The 20,060-nt window shown below is 47.0% G+C and overlaps 7 protein-coding genes across 7 annotated transcripts; 1 reads left to right on the top strand and 6 right to left on the bottom strand.

Annotated features, from left to right (window-relative positions):
* Positions 1-277: 277 nt before the first annotated feature.
* On the bottom strand, positions 278-1,729 carry N7529_003989 (alkene reductase; the record flags this gene model as incomplete). The annotated part of the gene is made up of 3 exons (XM_057239516.1): positions 278-610; positions 672-1,307; positions 1,472-1,729. 3 exons carry the CDS (start codon positions 1,727-1,729, stop codon positions 278-280), a joined length of 1,227 nt encoding a protein of 408 aa, XP_057098811.1.
* A 765-nt stretch (positions 1,730-2,494) lies between these two features.
* Positions 2,495-3,763, top strand: N7529_003988 (uncharacterized protein; the record flags this gene model as incomplete). Its single annotated transcript, XM_057239515.1, has 5 exons — positions 2,495-2,636; positions 2,694-2,713; positions 2,764-2,800; positions 2,851-3,394; positions 3,454-3,763. The coding sequence occupies 5 exons, from the start codon at positions 2,495-2,497 to the stop codon at positions 3,761-3,763; spliced, it is 1,053 nt and encodes a 350-aa protein (XP_057098810.1).
* Positions 3,764-5,807: 2,044 nt separating this feature from the next.
* On the bottom strand, positions 5,808-7,934 carry N7529_003987 (transcription factor domain-containing protein; the record flags this gene model as incomplete). The annotated part of the gene is made up of 5 exons (XM_057239514.1): positions 5,808-6,212; positions 6,263-6,608; positions 6,657-7,236; positions 7,290-7,898; positions 7,925-7,934. The coding sequence occupies 5 exons, from the start codon at positions 7,932-7,934 to the stop codon at positions 5,808-5,810; spliced, it is 1,950 nt and encodes a 649-aa protein (XP_057098809.1).
* Positions 7,935-8,305: 371 nt separating this feature from the next.
* N7529_003986 (threonine aldolase family protein) lies at positions 8,306-9,388 on the bottom strand (the record flags this gene model as incomplete). Its single annotated transcript, XM_057239513.1, has 1 exon — positions 8,306-9,388. The coding sequence occupies one exon, from the start codon at positions 9,386-9,388 to the stop codon at positions 8,306-8,308; it is 1,083 nt and encodes a 360-aa protein (XP_057098808.1).
* Positions 9,389-10,761: 1,373 nt separating this feature from the next.
* On the bottom strand, positions 10,762-12,754 carry N7529_003985 (uncharacterized protein; the record flags this gene model as incomplete). The annotated part of the gene is made up of 3 exons (XM_057239512.1): positions 10,762-12,387; positions 12,447-12,611; positions 12,665-12,754. 3 exons carry the CDS (start codon positions 12,752-12,754, stop codon positions 10,762-10,764), a joined length of 1,881 nt encoding a protein of 626 aa, XP_057098807.1.
* A 770-nt stretch (positions 12,755-13,524) lies between these two features.
* N7529_003984 (uncharacterized protein) lies at positions 13,525-16,261 on the bottom strand (the record flags this gene model as incomplete). The annotated part of the gene is made up of 4 exons (XM_057239511.1): positions 13,525-14,101; positions 14,165-14,458; positions 14,521-15,960; positions 16,020-16,261. The coding sequence occupies 4 exons, from the start codon at positions 16,259-16,261 to the stop codon at positions 13,525-13,527; spliced, it is 2,553 nt and encodes an 850-aa protein (XP_057098806.1).
* A 1,209-nt stretch (positions 16,262-17,470) lies between these two features.
* On the bottom strand, positions 17,471-19,437 carry N7529_003983 (ATP-binding protein; the record flags this gene model as incomplete). The annotated part of the gene is made up of 3 exons (XM_057239510.1): positions 17,471-17,773; positions 17,841-19,354; positions 19,413-19,437. The coding sequence occupies 3 exons, from the start codon at positions 19,435-19,437 to the stop codon at positions 17,471-17,473; spliced, it is 1,842 nt and encodes a 613-aa protein (XP_057098805.1).
* Positions 19,438-20,060: the final 623 nt, after the last annotated feature.

The raw sequence follows: 20,060 nt of genomic DNA, 5'->3' as shown, positions 1-20,060 counted from the left end.
TTGATCATTTTCATGCAAATGATAGATATTCTCGGAGATCGCGGAAAACCGGGCGACTCCGATGTTTTGCGTGATCTACAAGGTTTGAGCGAACGGCAAAAGGCAATGCAGCTAGCAAAGCCACGTAATTCTTAAAATGTAGTTTTGGAAAAGGAAATGCGCGATTAATCAGAAAGGTAAACATTTAAAAATCACGTAGAACAAGGAGAACGCTCAATGCTCGCTTCAATGTATCTAGTATATCTATCCAATAGTTTATCGTCTATAGTCTTCATGTTTAGTTCTGATCAACGGTAGGGTAGTCCGTGTAGTGGAAAGCATTGTCCTCAAACGGCCCATAGAACCGGGTACGGTCATAAGGGGCCAAAGGAAGCCTTTCCTTCAATCGGTGCACCAGATCCGGGTTACTAGTAAAGTAACGACCATACAGGAGAGCATCATATTTACCGGATTCAACAACTCCCCAGGAGTTTTGATCATCCCAGCCGCCAGCGGAGAAAAATGGAGTTGACCCAAAGATCTGACGGAAGCGATCAAGGGTCACGTCCAGCAGACCCCAGCTCTTAAGGTACTTGTCCTTCTCTTCATAGCCAAAGATTTGTTCATAGCGCTAAAAAGATATCAATCAGCTAGAGTTCATCAGTGTTACTTGAAAAAACAACAAAACGCACCGGCTCAATAAAGCTGACATACGACAGCGACGGGAGGGTCTTCTTCAGACCCTCGCACAGGTGAGTCCAAGTTTCAATACGCTGTTCTCCGCGAGCTTGATTGAACAGACCGAATGGCGACAATCTGATCGACAAGTTTTCCTCGCCAATAGTCTTGGCCACCTCGGACATCAATTCAAAGACGAATTGGCAGCGCTTCTCTGGGGTACCACCGTAAGCATCCTGACGCTTGTTAATGTTCGAGCTGAGGAACTGCTCTGGCAGATAACCATTGCCACCATGAATCTCGACACCATCGAAACCAATTTCCATGGCCGTCTTAGCGGCAGTGCAATAATCAGCGATAGTCTGTTTGATGTGGTCCACTGTCAATTCGATCGGCGGGTGATTGGCGTAGGGAACGGGCTCGGTGGAGCCAACGGGGGGGTGAGAGTAACATTCCGCTGGAGAATCCCACGCACTGGCTGATGGGCAGACAGCAGGCGATCCCGTCATTTGGGGGATTGTAGCACGGCCAGCATGCCATAGTTGACAAAAGATAATGCCGCCCTTTGCATGCACGGCATCAACCACGCGTTTCCAGCCCTGTGCTTGTTCGGGGATAAACAAGCCGGGTACTCCGGGCATACCGTTGCTCTGTGGAATTTTTAATTAGAATAAAGTTTCAGTTTTTTTTTTTTTTTGTAATAAAAATAGGCGAGTCTGAAGAAAAGACAACCGCTATATTTTGGTTTTTGGTGACCCCAAAAGGTTTTGACAGTATGCCTTTTCCGAAGCCACCGTATCAATAGAATGCTTACCTCGAGCGATGGTGGAATTCCCTCGGAAATAATCAAGCCACCCTTCGTAGCACGTTGAGAATAGTACTCCACAACCACATCTCCAGGTACCCAAATACGATTGGGATGATCCGGGGTGCTGGTAGATTGCAATGGCTCTCCACGGTTGCGGGTCAATGGCGCATGAACGACACGATGCTCGAGGGTAATGTTGCCATTGGAGATAGTCAGGGGTTGGAAAAGACTGGAGTCTTTGCCCTTCAGGTATTGGATGGTCATTGTAGGTAGCTGTTTTTTGGATTCTTTTTGTTTCTTGGTCTTTTTTTTTACTATGGAGTAGATTGATGATTGACAAGACAAGATTTATGAAGAATAAAAACAACCAGTCATTAGGACGAATACCCCTTTTTGGCAAAGGGCGATCGTTTGGAATAATAATAATATCAATTTTGTGACATTATTATTATATAACATTGTGTCAAAACTGTCAAGTTGTCATCTCGGCTAAGGCAATATAGGGTTTCATGAAATACCCAATTAGTACTACTAAAACGACGGTGTTGTGGCGAACAAATACAAAATATTGGGTCGGCAGAACGATACGAGGCTATATATTGCTGTCATTTGCCCGGGATAGCGGACGGACAGCAAAAAGTGGAGAGCGAACGGAAGAGAGACGGAGTATAGCGGATCATAGCGAATTATAGCGCATTTGCACAAATGCATAGAACTCCACCGAAAGCATCAAGAACCATTCCCATGGATGCATCGGCTGCCGAACAAATTCCGGTGGATCTGACGCGGTTCCTCGATCAATCATCGCCGTCAATGGCGCCGCGCCACCATTATGTAGTTGTTCGATAGCTTTTCACCCTGCAATTCTCCACTTAGGATCTTCTCTTGTCTATCCTCATTTTCACACGCATTTACCTACCTAGAATCTATGGGGCTCGCACGAGCGAACCCGTCCGAGTGTTCTTTATCTTGTCATTTCCCCAGTCCAGTGGGATTTGGTTTACTCCGGTTTACTCGAAACACTCCATCATGTCTATCGAACACCCGACAGATGTCTTGAACACTGTCAATCTTGTGACACAATGTTTGTGTATTCCGATCGTTACTCTCTTTGTGCTTTTGCGTTTTTATACCCGGATTCGATTTAGACAACCACTAGGAGTTGAAGATTGTGAGTTTTGTCCGCATTGTGCACTTTCGAATGACGTTTGACTGATATCTTCTCCAGATGGCTGCACAATCGCTTGGGTAGGAAAAACCAAATACACACTCTTTCATTCTAAACTAACCCTAAGTAGCTCTTGTTCATGGGATACTGTGGAATCAGTATCGTCGGTAAGTACTACTTCTCACCCTTTCTCGAACGAAATACTTATTCTCGTTAGTCGGACAACATGGTGGAGGATACCACTATGACGAACTCGACACGGCAACGCAAATCCAATTCAAAAAGTTCTGCTACATTGCGACCATTCTTTACTGTCCCATGGCTCTTTTCGTCAAAATCGCCCTCCTATCGATTCTTACCCGCATTTTCGCTCCTTACCGTGGCAAAGTCTGGTTCATCTATATCTTCCTCGCATGTCTCTGCTGTTACTACACTGTCGCGCTCATTGTCAAAATTCGCATGTGCGCTCCCATTCCCATGTACTGGCTCGGTGATGTGCCAGGCGGAACCTGTCTCGACCAAACCGCTGCTCTTATCGCCGATTCCGTGATCAGTGTTGTCAGTGATATCATCATTCTTATCCTCCCCCTGCCATTGACCTGGTCCCTCCAAATGTCACGCAACCGGAAACTGCGCGTTATGGGACTATTGGGCGCTGGTGGTCTAGCCACTGGATTCAGTCTTTATCGCCTGGTACTGGTGTTGAGCAAAGGCAATTCGTCGGACCAGAGTATTGTGTTTATCTGCGTAATTTTGTCTGGGTATGTTCGCCGATCCTTTCCTTTTCCGCAGCGTCGCAGCTTATGCTAATATCTTCTAGAAATGCCGAGGGTGGCATGGGATTGATCTGCGCCTGCTTACCTATTCTCAACGTCCTGCTGGCCCACTACAAGAGGGAATACTCATCGCAAAAATACTACCAGAACGGCTCAAACCTCCCATTGAGTGAACGAAAGACAGGCCCCACCTCGAAGGCTGCCTCGGAATGGGACAAGGCCACAAGCTTTGGCGATCAAAGCCATCTGATCTCTTACGCCGGCGCACCAGAAACGGAGGCTCCCGATTCTCTCTTTAACCAGGAAGGAATCAGAAAGACCGTTGCTGTGTCGCAGACTGTCGAAAACTCATGAAAGGACGTTGACTTTCTTTATATATATTATCATCAACTTTGTATACCCACTATCATAGCTATAATGAACTTTTCTTTCTTGTAATAACTTCATCTTTATGCGACAGGCAGACGTAGCCACTACTTGAAAGTTTCACAATTTGTGGCCCTTGCTCCGTGTAGGTAAACCTTGGGTTTCTCGAGATTCGGACAATCTTGCAAGGATAGAGAGAATTTTGTTGCTGCATACCTCTCTTTTTGTCCTGTCTCCAGTGTAGAAAGGCCAAGGCCAACTTGGTAGGTCTACAAAGAACCCAAACAATGGCTAACATGGTCTTTGTTCTGTCTCTCGTTATCAGGTCAGTACATATCGTAATACATATCTACGATATATAGCTATCTATATTTCATGTCCTCTATTCCCTATCCAGTATTCTCCATGCGCATATCTCCAGTATTCTGAAACACGACTCAGACAAACTAAGGAGTGAGAAACTCGGACACGTGGCCCGATAGACGATCTGACTTTCTTTACAAACAGGAAATATTGAAGAGATTGGGCTCCATATAGTCGCTAGGGGCCCCAATAGTGACATAGTGTGTCGTAACCCCCTTTTAGGCTTCGCAATGCTAATCGTAATTTCAAATTCGAAAGAGCTTTCTTGGAAATAGAGCGAACACTAGACTGGATGGCACTGACATTTCAGAACGACCTACAGCAACGGAGAATAGGTGATATTTCTGCACAGCTCGAGAAGCTGGCTTGTGAGGTAGAATCCGACCCTAAGCTTTAGTGAAATCTTCAGTACATTTATCTACGACAGAACAAAAACACATAGTTAGATATGCTGCAACATTGAACTTTGTTTCAAGAATGTATACAACGTCATTGTGTGTACCTACAACGTATATCAGACAGCTGCGTATCCACTTGAAGGATCACAAGATGGCAGCCTCAAAATCGGGTCGTCCGGTACTTGGGGGCCAAGACTAGATCTGAGTGTTCAGAACAATATATTGAGACATTTAGCCAATCGGAACATAGGCAAAGTTTTCCGGATAAGGTGTCCGAATAATTATAACCAATCAGTCCAAAGTATTGATATATTCTCCACTTGTTCTAATTGAAAAAATAGATCCAGAGCATGTAGCTCCAAAATAGGGGTCGTTATGAAACGACCGCAAAAAAGAAATCTCTCCCTCGGGGAATCGAACCCCGGTCTCCCGCGCTTATCGGTTTTAATGACAAGCGGAAATCATCACCACTAGACCAAGGAAGATGAGATGACTGAGTTACTGCTCGGCCACTTGGTTGGTTGATATGTGATTTGGCTCCTACGTGCTACAGTAGCATGCTCCTAAAATATGCATAATTCAACCGATAGTTAACTTAGTACAATATTGTATCGTTGACACCATATGTAATTGACCAAAAACATTTCATTTATACAACAAAATAAAATAATTTCCAGCCTTGCAAAGGCCAAATCGGACCTCGCGGATCATAAGCACTAGAGTTTGCGAAAATGCTCCAGGCAAATCTTGGGTACCTAAACTCTGTTGATCCTCAAGGATTTTAGTTCGTCAGTCGCATGTGCATGACGTCAACTTTGAATGTCATCTGAGAATAATTATAGGTAGTACTTATCTGATCCAGTTTTGGGGGGGGCGTTAGCATAGAGTTACCCAGATCCTGACATCCATGGATAGTGTACGTGTTCATCCATCGGGCCCCATTTGGAGGCTATGCTCTAGGTTCGATGCATAAATTTCAAAAACTCTCTGAACGTGTATATGCATGCTTATGAGATATGCACACCTCTTACTCCCTTTCTATCCTGTTATACATAACCGGCCATGGTGTATAATACTTTGTTTTGGGATTCTTGTTGGTGTCAAAAACTAACGGGTGTAGGCGTATATATATATTTCTTACGACTTCTCAACAGATCTTGTGTATTGTTTCCTAGAAACCCAGCTTCTCACCATACTACAGCATCTCCCCAAGGTTAGATTACGTGACCAAAAGCCCGGCGGTAAAGTTGCTCAGCAAGCTAAAACAATGTTCATCTAAGCGATGGATTTGGATCAAACAAACCCGAATTAGACCACAACCCATCCAATCCAGCATCAAACCCAAGAGACCACGAACCATCAATGAAAGGCCATTGAAGCATATCAGTTTCAAAGTCATGACCAGAAAGCGTACTGTCTCTAGCAAGAAAGTTGGCACCGCCCTCAAGACCAGGCGAGGATGAAGTTCGCCCGTGAGCATGCGAGCTTTGCGTATCGCGCGATTCAGCAGTTGCCGCCCTTGTCGCATGTGCATTTGGACGAGACCGGATGTCGCCATACTCATCCAGGGTACCGGCGAGTGCAAATCTTCTTGGGCTGTGCATCCCGGATTCGGTGTGGGCTTGGGTACTCTTCACTGTTTCGTAAAACTTGTTTGCTTCTTGCACCGCCCGCCACTGTATCTCGTCAGTTGACAGTTTGATGTAGATCGCGTGGCAAGACTCACCCAACTACGTCCCACGGGCCATAGTTTACTTAGTCGTTCTAGGTAAGCAAGATTTCTGCTCTTTTCTTCTTCGGCTCTCTCCAGCCCGCCTGGATACCTCTGCGGGGCAACCGTCCCGTACATGTTGATATGCGCTGCGACGAAAACACTGAACCCGGAGTATGGTGAGATGACAGGTGCTCCAGAAGCGTCTAAGGCAGCGAGAATACTCCCTATCTGCTGGGCGGCTTCAAATAGCTGCTTAATTGTATCTGGTTCGCCTTGTGCATCATCCATCGTGTCGTGGAAGACGTCCGAATGGGGCTTGAGGTTAGACAAAAAGCGGTCTCGGTGTAGAAAGAGTATGCTATGGCATTATTAGCATAGGTTTCATTGTTGCACTGGATATAATTACCTCATGCAGTAAACCAGATTAATATATGCAAACAATTCACCATACCCAAGAGCAACGTGGGTCTGAACACTAGTGACAGGGTACTGAACCGTAATATCCTGCAGCGACCTCCACTCGTCTAGTTCTTCTTTAAGCCTCTGCCAAGTCAAAAGGAGCGGTGATGTCGCCGAGTCATCGGAAGACAGAGAAGCTAGGGATCTTCGATGTTCGTTGGCGAACCGTAAAATCCGGATAAATATGTCAAATCCACGCGTGACAATGGTAAGACCATTTTCAATCGTCAAGCCTCTGGCTAACAGGCAATTCTTATTCATATCAGCAGGCATCAACCGGTGGGCTGGTGTCTGATTGAATGTGAAGTCCCGATCACTGATGGGAAGAGGCACAGATATGTGAGAGAAAGAAAGCGCAAAATGCTGGCGAGCGCCCGAGCTGAGCTCACAGTCCTGCGTAAAGCAACACCAGTAGGTCCGAACGAGCTGCTCGTATTGAGTTTGTGATGCATGGAAATCTTGTGGATTGTGTTCCATACTATCATCCGACATTTTCAGCAGAGACTGTATCATATAAGTTGCCATGCCTGTTACTCGTCAGTAAATGTAGTATGGTCAATTGGAATAGTCCGTTGCATACCGCTATACATCCAAGCTTGGTACGGTCGTCCTGTGCCCCATTCATAAAATGATATCATCACGAGCGACTGAGCGAGGTAGAGCGATGGAGCTTCTAGCACACGGTGAGCAAGGTGCTTGCGCGCATAATTGGCATAGACATCCTCTTCTTCAAGTTCTCCACTGGTCATGAACCGCACGCATAAAGAAAGAACCGACGCGATAAACACAGAGTCCACTGAGTGGACATTGGATGATATGTCGGATATTAATGATGGATAATGAAGGAAATTCGCTATAGGAAACTTCTTCCTGTAGGTTTCTACTGCGTTAATCACCGTCGCTGGTGATAAGGCTGCTATTGGATTTTCGGTTGAGTCTTGCGCCACAAGGGCAGTTTTAGGGAGACGTCTTTCTGCGACGTCTGGCCCTGGCGATAAATCGGATGATACCTTGCGTTTTTTCTGGGTTCTCGCTGTGGCAGTGCTTCTCCGTGTCCTTTGTCGTGAGACACGGGGGTCGGTTAAATTGCAACCATCATTCTTGCTCTTTAAGCAACGTTGACAGGGTGGATGCCCTTCATGGACACATTTCACTTTTGCTTGTCTGTGCAAACTGTTAGGCAAGAGAACTTGAGAATGTTGGATCAAGACCTACCGGCAAGCATCACATGAAATTGATAGCCTCATCGAGTGTTTACCCCGGAGTGGGACGGGCTGGGGTAGAGGAAGGAGTGGCCGTTAGATTTTGTGGAGCATGTGAAGGCATGTTCAGGCGCCTCGGATCAACTTAAGAGCGTAGTTACACCATTTCTGCCATTGAGTTCAATATTGCTCCGTACAGAGAATTAGACTAAATTGGAGGAAGCAAAGTTACCATTTAGCTCCCGAATGTGGTCAGAACGATCATGTGACTCGATTCGATCTATGTGGAACGGAAAGGTTATGTGATTCTTGACTTCGTGATTATTGTATTATGCTTCTATATGAAATCGTATTGATCCAACAGGACCAAATGCAATAGCTAGTGGATGGCAATTTAGTTGGTTGCCTCAGTCCACTGCTCTACCCATGCGTTAAACTTGTTGATTTCCAGCTCATCCGTAGCCCAAGAAGTCACAAGCCGGACCACAGAGTTTCCATCATCAAGTTGCTCCCAAACATAGAACCGGAATCTGTCCTGCAGTATCCGGACCAATTGCTGCGGAAGGATAACAAACACCTGGTTCGTTTCCGTCTCCGCAGCCAATCTATAACCCAGCTTTTCGAAATTGATTGAAATGTTTTGCGCCATTTGGTTGGCATGAGTGGCCAGTGTGAAAAACAAGTCTGACCGGAAGAGTTCCATGAATTGGACACCGAGAATGCGGCCTTTGGCGAGCAAAGCGCCGTGCTGCTTGAGATGGAACACAAAGCCCTCGGCGATCTCCTTCTTGACAACAATTGCTTCTCCCATCAGGGCACCGGCTTTGGTGCCACCGATCCAGAAAATATCGGTCATATCGAAGATATCTCGTAGTGTGAGGTCATTCTTCTTTGAGCAGAGTGCTGAGCCGATTCGCGCTCCATCCATGAGAAGGAGGAGATTTGATTGTTTGCAAATGGCGGAGAGGCTGGTGAGCTCCCGTTTCGTATAAACAGTGCCAGTCTCTGAGGCATTAGAGATATAGAGAAGGCGGGGTTTAGCCATATGGGGGAAGAATTGATTTTGCTGAATTGCCTTCTGAAGGTTCGTGGGCGTCATCTTGCCGTCAACAGCAGGCACAAGGATAAGCTTGTGCCCAGTTGCTTCAATTGCACCTGCTTCTTTGCAGGCAATATGCCCCGAATCAAGAGTGATAACAGCCTCATAAGGCCGTAGACAGCTGGCGATTGAGATAAGGTTTGCGGATGTTCCACTGGGTACAAAGAAGATATCGGCCTCATCCTCGGCACAACCGATTTTATTCCGGATCAATTGACGAGCACCAATGCTGTATTCATCATTTCCGTAGGTGACTTGTTGGGTGGAGTTTGTTCGCAAAAGAGCCTCAAGAATTTGTGGGTGGGCTCCTTCGCTATAATCATCCATGAGGCTGTATGGAGGGCATACCTCATCTTGGCAAAGACTTGTTGAAGGCATTGTCAATTGTGAATTTGGTTGAACAGTTGAACACGATAGCTCTTTTGAATTAATGAAACCAAAAATAAAGCAGCTTTGAAGGTTTGAGTCACGTCCCAATTATAAACGGGAAAGAATCTTCGGGAATAATTTTCTCGGGAATATTGCCTCTTTTATTCCCGAGATTTGTCAAGGGAATCCCTTACGCCTCCCAGAGAATATTCTTATCAAGTAAATTTGTGGACTGTGTGGGTCGAGATCGTGAGGGGACATGAGGGGTATGTCTATTTTTTGGAGTAAGGATTCCCAGTGTGTGTTTTTTTCAAGGTCGTGAACGTCTTACACACGGGACTATCCCCAGGTGTCCTAGGTCCATTTTTCACAACAATTGCTTCGGACGCTCAGGAATGACTCTGCGTAGAAACACAACGGTCATTCGGAGAGCATCTCATGGGAATACCATGTTTTCTTCGTCTTCCTGTATCACCAAGTCTAGAATCAGCTCCGGTCGTGTAGCAGGGCCAGATCACACCGGCGTTGAAAAAAAAACTCCGGGTCAAGCCGAGCTCCAACACATTCAAGTGGAACCCCGAGCCTGTGAGGACGTGGACATTGTTAGTTATGTATTAGCGGCCATCTTAATATATTATGTGCCTCGAAAGGATTATATATCATGATGGGTTGCGTTACCCATGCGTCTAGAACCTTCACATCAGACCAATCCTTCGCCTGTGTATATCTAGATGCCGGGTAGGACTGGTTCATCAATATATGGTTTCCTGGTACTGGCCCGTTGAATTGAATTGCGAATAGTCACCTGAAGGTACTAAACGGCACATTTTATCAGCTTCGATCACCACTGATAGGATCCACTTCGGGCCAATCGTGCTTGGAAAGACACTCTGCGTTGGCGGAGAGCGAAGCGAAAAGGAAGATTGGGAATAGAACAATTAAAACGAGGAAAGAATGAGAACAAGAAATCAAAATTAATAGAAAATTGGAGAGGTGAAGTTCATGTTAGTGCCTGACTGCATTGAAATGCTGGCGAATCAGATCACACTGATGGTCAGTGATGATCGGAGGTCGCCGATCCTTCACCTTTGAGTGTTCAGCTAGCACCGATATCCCTGTTCTGATGCGCTTATAGCCCTATAACATCACGTATAGGTGGAGCGAAGCGCGCTGAAGTCTGAACGAAGAGCACCAAAGGGCCATCTTGTTAGTACACGAGATGAGGGAATGTATAATGGCCAAAACAAGTTGGCATGGCTGGGTATTCGAAGAAACTAGCAAGTAGTATATACACATTGGGCTAGATTCCTCCAATGACCAGACATAAATGTACCAAAACTCCAGCAAACAATGCAGACAATGTTCCATGCTTTATATCCAGCTCAATCCTCATGCGATCTGAGAGGCGCGCTCTCCCCTGCAAACCCCTGCTCTACACCGACACTCTGGTATAGCCGGACCCGCCAGCCACGGATGACCAGGTAGCTTGCGACAACACCGCAGAACAAACATATCAGCAAGACAAAGGAGAACACTGCACCAATGCTGCGGATAGCATCGTATGTGAGGTTCAAAACTTGAATGGTTTTGTGGTTTTGGGTATCGATGGCATCCGACGACGTGCGACCAGCCTCGTAAACCACGTTGTCTTCATCTGTACTGTCGCTGCCCTTGCTAAGGATTGATGGGTTGATCGGTAGGGGTGTGCCCGACTTGCCCCTGTATCCAGTAGACTTCCAGTCGGGATATTTGCTGCGGTGGACTTCGGACGTGCCCAGTACGGTGCCATTGACATCTACTGCCCTGACAGATACCCAGTCTAGATAGCCTGCGCCAATAAACATGGTTTCAAAATCAACTCGAGGAGCTTTGCCAATGAAAACAGGGACGTGGAACTCAGAGGCCTGGGCGTAGAAATGCCACTCTGCGACGTCCGTGGCTCCGTTCCAGCTGACCCAGAACGTCGTCACCATGTTGGTTTCGTCGGTACCGTAGACCGAGGCTACCATGTCGGGGGGAGTCTCTGGGCGGCCGGTAAATTCGAATTTGTATCCACGGTAGGAGGAGTAGCGTGAAGAGGTAAAGTTGGCCGTCATCACGAGCTCTCCCTCGGGAGTGTGTTCTGAAATATAGCCCTCCTTACTCCAGCAGGTGAAGACATTACCATCCGGAAGGAGCTGAGTATTACCGCGAAGTCTCGAAAGCGAGTGATCGGGGCGATTGTACCGCCCAATGATTCTGGCCGTCATAGGCTGAACACTGGTTTCCAATTCGACAAAGAGGGATGCGGACATGTTCTCCTCGTTGAATTCCTCGTCCGAGGCATTATTCAAGAACGAGATAATGTGGTGTGTACCACTAGACGTCACAAATTTCGCGTCGTGCTGTTTCGAGAACGTGAAGTCTTGCTCGAAATCAGAGAATTGTCCGCCCAACCGCCACATGATGTTTCCGTCAATGCCAGAGATAAGGTAAATTGTGTTCGTAAATCGTGCTGAAATCAAGTAGTCGCCAGCCTCGTTTTTGTCAACTGAGTTGATATGCACATAGTCCCACCCTGGGTGTCCCTCCACCCGCGAATCTGGGTGGTAATGAACACTCTCGGGCAGAGGAATTCGATTAAAGGAATCCCACCACTGAATGACTTCTGCAGTGTTAATGTCAATCTCCGCAAATCCACCGCTCTCAAGCCAGGTGGATTCTTCGGGCCGACCGAATTCGTGTAGAGTGATCTCATGAGAGAGGTAGACCGTGACCAGCGCAGTCTTACCATCATCACGGATCTTGAACTCGTGAATGTCGAAAATACCAAGGTCTTGTCGAAGAGGGAGTTTGCGTTGCACTTCATAATTATTTTCCAGAATCATTCCATAACCAGAGTCCTCTGCCGCATCATACGAGTGTCCTAAGATAAATGAGAGTTGCGGCTCGGAGGATAGGCTAGTGACCGCTTTGAAATCGAAAACATTCCGATTCTCGAACTGTTGAGCGCCAGTCCAAATAAGACGCTGTGATTCCTCATGGTCAGCTGACGGGAATGTTTTGCGGGGAAACAACGGGAACGCACCCCTTCGCCATCGTAGATATGGGGACCAATCTGGTATTGCTCGTATAGACTCGTCGGCGCATCGGGGTCGATGTGTAGGTAGGGCGCGACGAACCAGTAACCGGGACTGGCGCGTTCGCGATTCAAGTAGTGGACGTTGAATTTGACTGCCCTCACATCTGGGAGCTGGGAAACACAGTGTTAGCACGGGACCAGGCGAAGCGCGGGATTGAACGGACTGTAACGAATGACATCAGATCATCGCTGGAATATTGGGCTAGCACTGTCTGGCATAGCCATAACAGTGATATGCTGAAGAGCAGCATCATTACAAAGGAGTGTGTGAGGAACAATCCAGGAATGAAAAAGAGCAGGAGACCATTTTCACCAAGGCCTAGACAGGTAAGAGGTCTGCGGATCGAAGCTGGGTATGGAGGGCGCCCCCGTGGGGCCAATGGCAGGGACTTGCAATATTATGTATAAGGGTTAAGCAAAATATCATTGGGCCCTTCAACGCAGGGAAGGGGTTGAAACGGAATAAAAGTGGTGCTTTTTCCCGCCAGGACCCATGATGCCTCGTCAGCACTTTGCAATTGAATTGAACTTGAAGTACATTCTAGACCCTTTAGCATGCACTTTGGACCCTTTGATGGTAAATAAGTATCATTCCAAATATTATAGCCTGTTCTACCTTGTATACATAGTTATTTATACGTATGTGTACTCGCAGAAGTCAAAGTGATCTGAGTCTCTACGGTCGCAAATGACATCATAACAATGAACTATCTAATGAGATAGATGAGAATATTTAGTTAGATTGTACTGTAGTTGATGAATTTCAATGGGTTTCTCAAGTTATCCATTGCTAATCTAGACAGGGGCATGTGCAGATAGAAAACGGACAAGAGCATGGTATCTGTACATACAAGTCTTTTGGATAGAATAATCTACAGTGAAAAACATTTTACTTATATCCAATAAACACCCAAAATGCAATGCAGAGCCAGCAGAGGCCACAAAATCAAAATGCAAACCACAAAAAATGCGCCTCCAAATCGAAGAAAGTGAAGAGAACCCTCAAGATACCATCACCTACCTCTCACTCAGGATCACGATAATTCCAAAGCTTCTTCCGCTCCATAACCCACCAAAGCCCAACCTTCTCAGCCTTCTGCGCCCAATCAAAAGCTTCAGGCCCATGTCGCGAATGAACCTCAGCAGCAAGCGAACTCATAGTCCAGCCCGTGATAGGCTCAAGCTCATACGGATCCTTGTCGAGGTGGGTGAAGCGATACTCAAAGTCATTGTTGAGAGGGAGGTTGAGACGCCACGGGACGGCGGCAGAGCCCACGCTCAGCATCGAGCCTCCGGCATTGATGATGCCCATGTTCCAGGCTTCGCGGCCGTTGTGGGAGGCGCGGTATGGACGGATGAGAGACTGGCCTTCGTACTCATTCATCAGATCGAGTGCTATTTCTGTATCGTCTGCGTTGAGGGATTCGGTGTTCACAAGCAGGTCGAGGATTGTCGGAAGGATTGATACCGCGCTTCCGTTGACGTTGAGGTGCATGCGTGGCAGGAGGGGATGGTGGAATAATAGGGGGACTCTGAAATTGCTAATGTGGGGGTTGTGGTAGGTTCCTGTGACGGGGCAGTCTTCTCCAAATGCTTGGCCACTGTTTTTGGGGTTAGATTTGAGACTACATATCTATGTTGTGGGCTGTAGGAAAATCACGTACTGGTCTCCAACAAAAACTGTCAAGGTCTCATTGGCAATGCCAGCTTCGCTGATCATGTTCATCAATTCTCCGAGCCATGTGTCGACGAAACGGTTCGCATTGAGGAAGCCATCCATATGTTCATGTTGTGATTTGTGAAGCTCGCCAAAGTACTCCTCTCGTTTGAAACCCTCTGGCGTGCCCCAAGGGTGATGAGTGGTGCTGGTAAAGTGGGAGAGGAAAAGTCTCTTGTTTTGGCGAAGGGTTTCGTCAATCATGTCTTTGATGTAGGGGCGCGCCTCAGTCTCGGCATAACTACATCAACGTTAGTATCAAACCCAAGTAGTGATCGGAGTATCTCTTGATCAATGACTCACCCGAAATAGTTGATCTTCTCCATCCCTTCGTGGTAGTATGTTGAGTTTTCCAAATCAATATTCTCAGAGTACAAAGATTGATTGAAGCCGAGCAAATCAATCAGCCGAGTCTGCTCCTGGAACTCTCCAGTGACAGACTGGGCATAGATAGTTTCCCACTCTCGTTCAAGCGGATCGCTGGTGGAGTTTTCCGAAGGAGCTACACTCTTTCGTTTGTTGAATAGGTCCAAGATGTGCATCAAACACGGCTGGTATGGGATGATATCATTTTCATGCATAAAATCCACTGGCAGTGGACCCAGACCGCAATAGTTGACCAGACGCGACTTGGCAGAGAGACTGCTCCCTGACAAGATTCCGTCGAAACTGAGGCCGCCCAGTTCTGAATTCACGGAGTCCACGGACGAGCCAAAGCCAGATTGTTCGCCCGTGAGAATTTCTGCTATTGGGGTTATTTGGGAGAGCTTGTCATGCAGGTCGGCTTCGTATTCCTCTTCGTATATCTCGTATGTATCGCGGATCTGACTGTACAGCCGAGAATCATTCTTCAGAGGGAACAGATCCTTCCTGCCGCTTTCCAAGAAAACGAAAACAATATGGTTGATCGGAATGGCGTGGTCTTTGAGGGCTTCCTTTAGAGGGGCGAGTGGCTCTAGATCAAGGTTGGATATCCTCATGGGATCTTGAACTGGGTTATAGAAGTAGTGCCGCGGTGCAGCTGTCGTGTTCTTATCCTCGGAATCGGACCTGATAGAGACCAAGTCGGGTACGCTTTCGTCTGTTAAGATAGGCTCAGATTGAGCACTAGTAATGTCTGTCTGAGTATCAACAAGCCATCTTTCAAAAGCCGCAGGCAAAGGGCCCCGGGCCCATGCTGGCTTATCGTTGCCGTATCCAGTATTACCAAAGTCATCCATCGTCGGGGCCCATCCTTTATAATGACCACTTGGAGGCTCCTGGTATTCTTCCGCTAGTAATTCAGGGAGCGGAAATGATTCAATTGCAATTCGACGGGCCCGGGAGTGTTCACCAAGCATGGTGAAAGGAAGAGCACCGGTCATATGATTATATGGCACAGCTGGCCGGACCAGCCATAGTCCAATGGTTACCACACTGGCGATAAGTGTCCATAGCCGAGATCTGTTAGACACTAGACTTCTCAGATCAGAAGGCCCCGGCAGTTGGTGGTATATCTTTGTGTCTCCGAGATGGGCGAGTGAGCATAGCCAGCGGCTCATGAAATTCCAGATTCCTTGGGCTACAAGCCAAGAAGCCACTGAGATCACAGTGGCAGTAGCAACCATGGGTGCCAATCCACTCAAGATCAAATTCATTCCTTGTCGGCTGGCACCCACGGATCTGGCTGCGTCCCATCGGATCTCGCTTCCAGTTTGAGAATAGAAGCTGACTTGGGACGACGTTGCTAACAGAACAATAAATCTAAAGGGTCAAAAAGTCAATATTAACCCCAAGCATTAGATCAAGGACGGTGAACCAACGCGATAATTGCAGAACAGGCGGCGGCAGCCACGGACCACCGACCGGATGTTGTATATAACAAAATCCATACTGTAACGAAAAGGAGAATCTCTTGAATAAAGAAAGTAGGGAAATAGAGAGCCAAAAGATATAGAGGAAGGGAACGATGTTGATATATGTGAAGTAACTTGGAACAGACACCCGCAAGCACCAAAACGGACAAAATCAAGCGCTGCGGATGGTGAAAACGTGGGACAATCATGATGGTCCAGCGAAGCACAAAGTTACCACCATCAGGAAATCTTCAAACGCGGACTGTTCAACGTGCCCGCTATACACGTTCGTTCGTATGAGCAGGACCAGGTCAGGAAAGGGGTGGAAAAAGGGCCAGCGAAGAAATCGACTGCTCGTACGGAGTAGGCTCCACAGCATTTCGGAGTTGTGCCAGTGGCGCCACATCTATAGGGCGGATTATAATTGCCAATTGTTTGTGTCGGAACGAGCGCCGGGGGCACTAGCCAAGATACAAGTGGCGCCCAGCATTCGGACTGAGTCAGGGGTCTCTCGCTTCGGCCCCGGAGTTGATAGATTGAAAAACGATGTAGATGTCCGACCATGATCGTGATTGATCGGCGGTTCTGGGGAGATCGACATATTTTTAAATTCTCTGGATGAGTACTACCTTCATTGGTAGATAGAGCTATTTGTCTCGGGAGACTTGTCTTCAAATATTATTCAACGTATCGTATTTTTGGCGGAGTGGGTCGGTGGGCCTGAGCCTCCGTCTCGGCGCGAGCAACCCTGCAGCCCTGTACGATGCAGGTTCAAGGGATTGGAGTATTTACCAGTTTTATTAGCTCGGGGACCAAGGATTGCTAAGGATTAATGAACATAACTTGGAATAAGATGTCATAGCTTTGGCTGTCCAAGCCTTGGCGGAAGTGTTTTCGGTAATGCCTCGTACTCGGATAGCGGCGGGCCGGTAACCTATGACCCATGCGTATCACCGCCCAATTTAGGGGCACAGGTGAAATGTTCGGTGCGAGAATGTGAGAGTTCTCTTTGAAGAGGCAATTTCCTAGACCTTGGATTCCCAGGGAAAATACAATCTGGTTTCCTCAGGCACATGCAAGCAGTCTTTGTAAAGCTCTGCTTGTAAATTCTCTCCCAAGACTGTATTACCACATGCTCAGAACCATATTGGGCATTATAACTAGAGTGCGATAGGACAAATATGCATCAAGACAAGGTACACAAAGCAACAAATTTGGAGCCGAAATCCTGTACTGTATTGTGTTGAGTTTCTCAAGTAGAGCAAAATCCCTAAGGCTCAGGGGTCCAGGTGCATCCACAACATATTCTATTTTTTTCATTCAGCTATTCATCGTGGGGTAATTCTAGTCAAGCTAGCTAGATTCCCGTGTAAATAATGTCACTGTCATCAACTCTCCACTGTGTTTCATCCTTGCCCTTACAAGTCTCTCAAAGCTAGCACAATCTTCAAATGCTCGTATCCAAGATCAACCTCTTTCGACCACGCCAGAAGGCCGGCTGTCTTGATAATGTTCTTGATCTGGCGGCCGTTTAGCCGAACTTCTGCCATCTGGTCAAGTTGCTCGTCCGTGAAGGTCTTGCTTGAACGGCTGAGGAATTGCTTCCAGATATGGCGTCTGGAAGCCACATCCAGCTCTTGGTAGTTGAGAGAAATGTGGATCCGAGATTCGAAAGCAGGGTCAATATTCTGGGCACGATTGGTGGTCAAGAAGAGGATTCCCTAGAGAAAGGATGAAATTAGTAATTTGGTTTTTCAATCTCTCGGGTTATGGGGAACTGATGTTTACCTCGTAGTATTCAAGCATTCTCAAGAAAATCGACACAAGCTCATTGCGAGCAAGATCAGTTGCGTCACGAGCTTCCATGAAAACATCAGCCTCGTCAAGCAATAGAACAGCGCCCCATCTAGGGATGGCCTTCAAGATCTGCTTGAGATTACGCTCAACATCGCTGGCATCCATTCCGAGGTCACCCGCGCTCATCACATAAAGAGGGACTTTCATGACCTCCGCAACGCTCTCCGCGGTAAGAGTCTTGCCGACACCAGGAGGGCCCGCTAGTTGCATGATGATACCGCGGCCCTTGCCTTGAACGACATCATCGAAAGAATCCAATTTCTTGGACTGGGCTTTTGCAACGCCTAGAATGACTTCCTTGAGACCTTGCTGTTCTTTCGGCAGGACCAGAGACTCGAAGGCTCGCTCATCCCATACAATTTCACTGGAACTGTCCAGGTAGAAGATGAGCCATTCTTTGTCTTTGAGGGAATAGCCGTAGACCATTGGAGTGGCGATAAGTCGTTGCGCATCGTCCAGTTTATCTTCGTCGATGATGCTGCCCACGCTGATCGTCCCAGTGGGATGGAAGATGTTATACGCATCAGCGTCAATGATAATGCGACCCTTGACATGATACTTGGTGTCCCTTAAGTTTTCGTCATCCTCGGTATAGTCCCTACTAATGGCGGTTCCATTGTAGGCCTTGAAGTGGTATCCCTTGTGCTCTTCCCATCGCTTTCCACGCGCTGCCAGGGACTTTCGGATCGAGTCCTTCTCGGGGTGGTACTTGAGGGGGAACACAGACAAGGAGGTTATTGGAACAGTGCCGGTGAACATGGGGATCATGAAGTTTTCGTTGTTGTATCCAAACCGACTTCCATCGAAGTCGACATGCTCGGCATAGAGACTCCATCCACACTTGGTCAGAGACATCTCATCGAACTTATGGGCACGAAGTAGTCCTCCGAACGATGAGATAACCACGTCATGAGGCTCCATGATTGTCCAGGCTAGTGGGTAGGTAATGACACCATTCGCAATCAGATCCTTTTTGTGATCGATCACATCCTTGAGCTCCTCGTCCATGATACTATAGAATAGATCCACGTGAGACTTGGTGGTGGGATCCTGCTCCATATTTCTAAACTTGACGATTTCCTCCCATCGGTGCACGAAAGGCTTGAAGGGCGCCATGAACTCGAGACGATCGAGGGTCGTCGTCACCCCAGGATAGTTGTCCAGCACCTTTCCCAGGAAGCCTTTAAGATGGTCACTTTGCACAACAATGGAATGCACAGACAGGCTCTTGCGTCCATCGTAGCACTTCTCCTTTCGGACTAGAAGTGCGTATTGCGCCGAGTCGGCATCCTCAGCAGGCTCAGGCAAATCGGATGGTAGTTCTCTGGTCCAGGACCTCACGCCATCTTCATCGGGCTTTGTTTGGTACATATTGCGGAAGTCACAGACTGTGCCCACAGGCTCATATTTGGTTTCCTCGCCATTGTTGTCATTATCCTTCTCAGCTGGCTTAACTGTTAGGTGTTAGTTCTTGACTGCATAATAGCGGCTCAATTTACTTACCGGTGCCATTGTTCTCGACCGCCATGCCTATAGATGTTATTAAGATCGAAACAGATAAAAAAAAATGTTGGATTTTGGAAGTAAAAGGTTGAGATAGCAGAAGAAGAGAGAGATGAGAGATGATCAAAACCTAGCATGCTTGCTTCAACCCACGGACAAACACACACTTCTCTATACCTTTATACTAGAACCCGGGTTTCTACATTGTATACGATTGTGAAGGTAGTCATGACGCATGTCAGCCTCACTCTCTGTTGCCTAGAAATCAATGCAGGCCAATTCAGTCGGGGTACCAAGTAAGTATACGTACTTGTAGATCAGACTCAGATATGAGTCAACCAAATGCCATAGCCTCATCCAAGTGTTTAAGTCTGCATGTAAATTATTGATTGGAACGTGTTTCAGATTGATTGGATTTTTTGTTCCTTAGGTACATATCTAGTCTAACTAAATGCATACATATGTATGTACCCACCACGCCATAACATTGAGGGGAAAACTCGGCTTTACTGTTTTGTCCCGGCCGAAACATAGGGCCTCTTTAAACTGCAAATATCCCTATACACTTGACTGAATTTTTGCTCCTTTTTTTCACTATCATCAAATCATCAATTGCACCTCGCTATCTGGGAGAGAAAAAAAATAAAA

This window comes from Penicillium soppii (assembly GCF_028829465.1).
Source record: "Penicillium soppii strain IBT 18220 chromosome Unknown utg000004l, whole genome shotgun sequence".
In the NCBI taxonomy this organism is placed as follows: domain Eukaryota; kingdom Fungi; phylum Ascomycota; class Eurotiomycetes; order Eurotiales; family Aspergillaceae; genus Penicillium; species Penicillium soppii.
The sequence above is the reverse complement of the archived record's forward strand: the minus strand, read 5'-3'. Positions and strand labels throughout refer to the sequence as shown.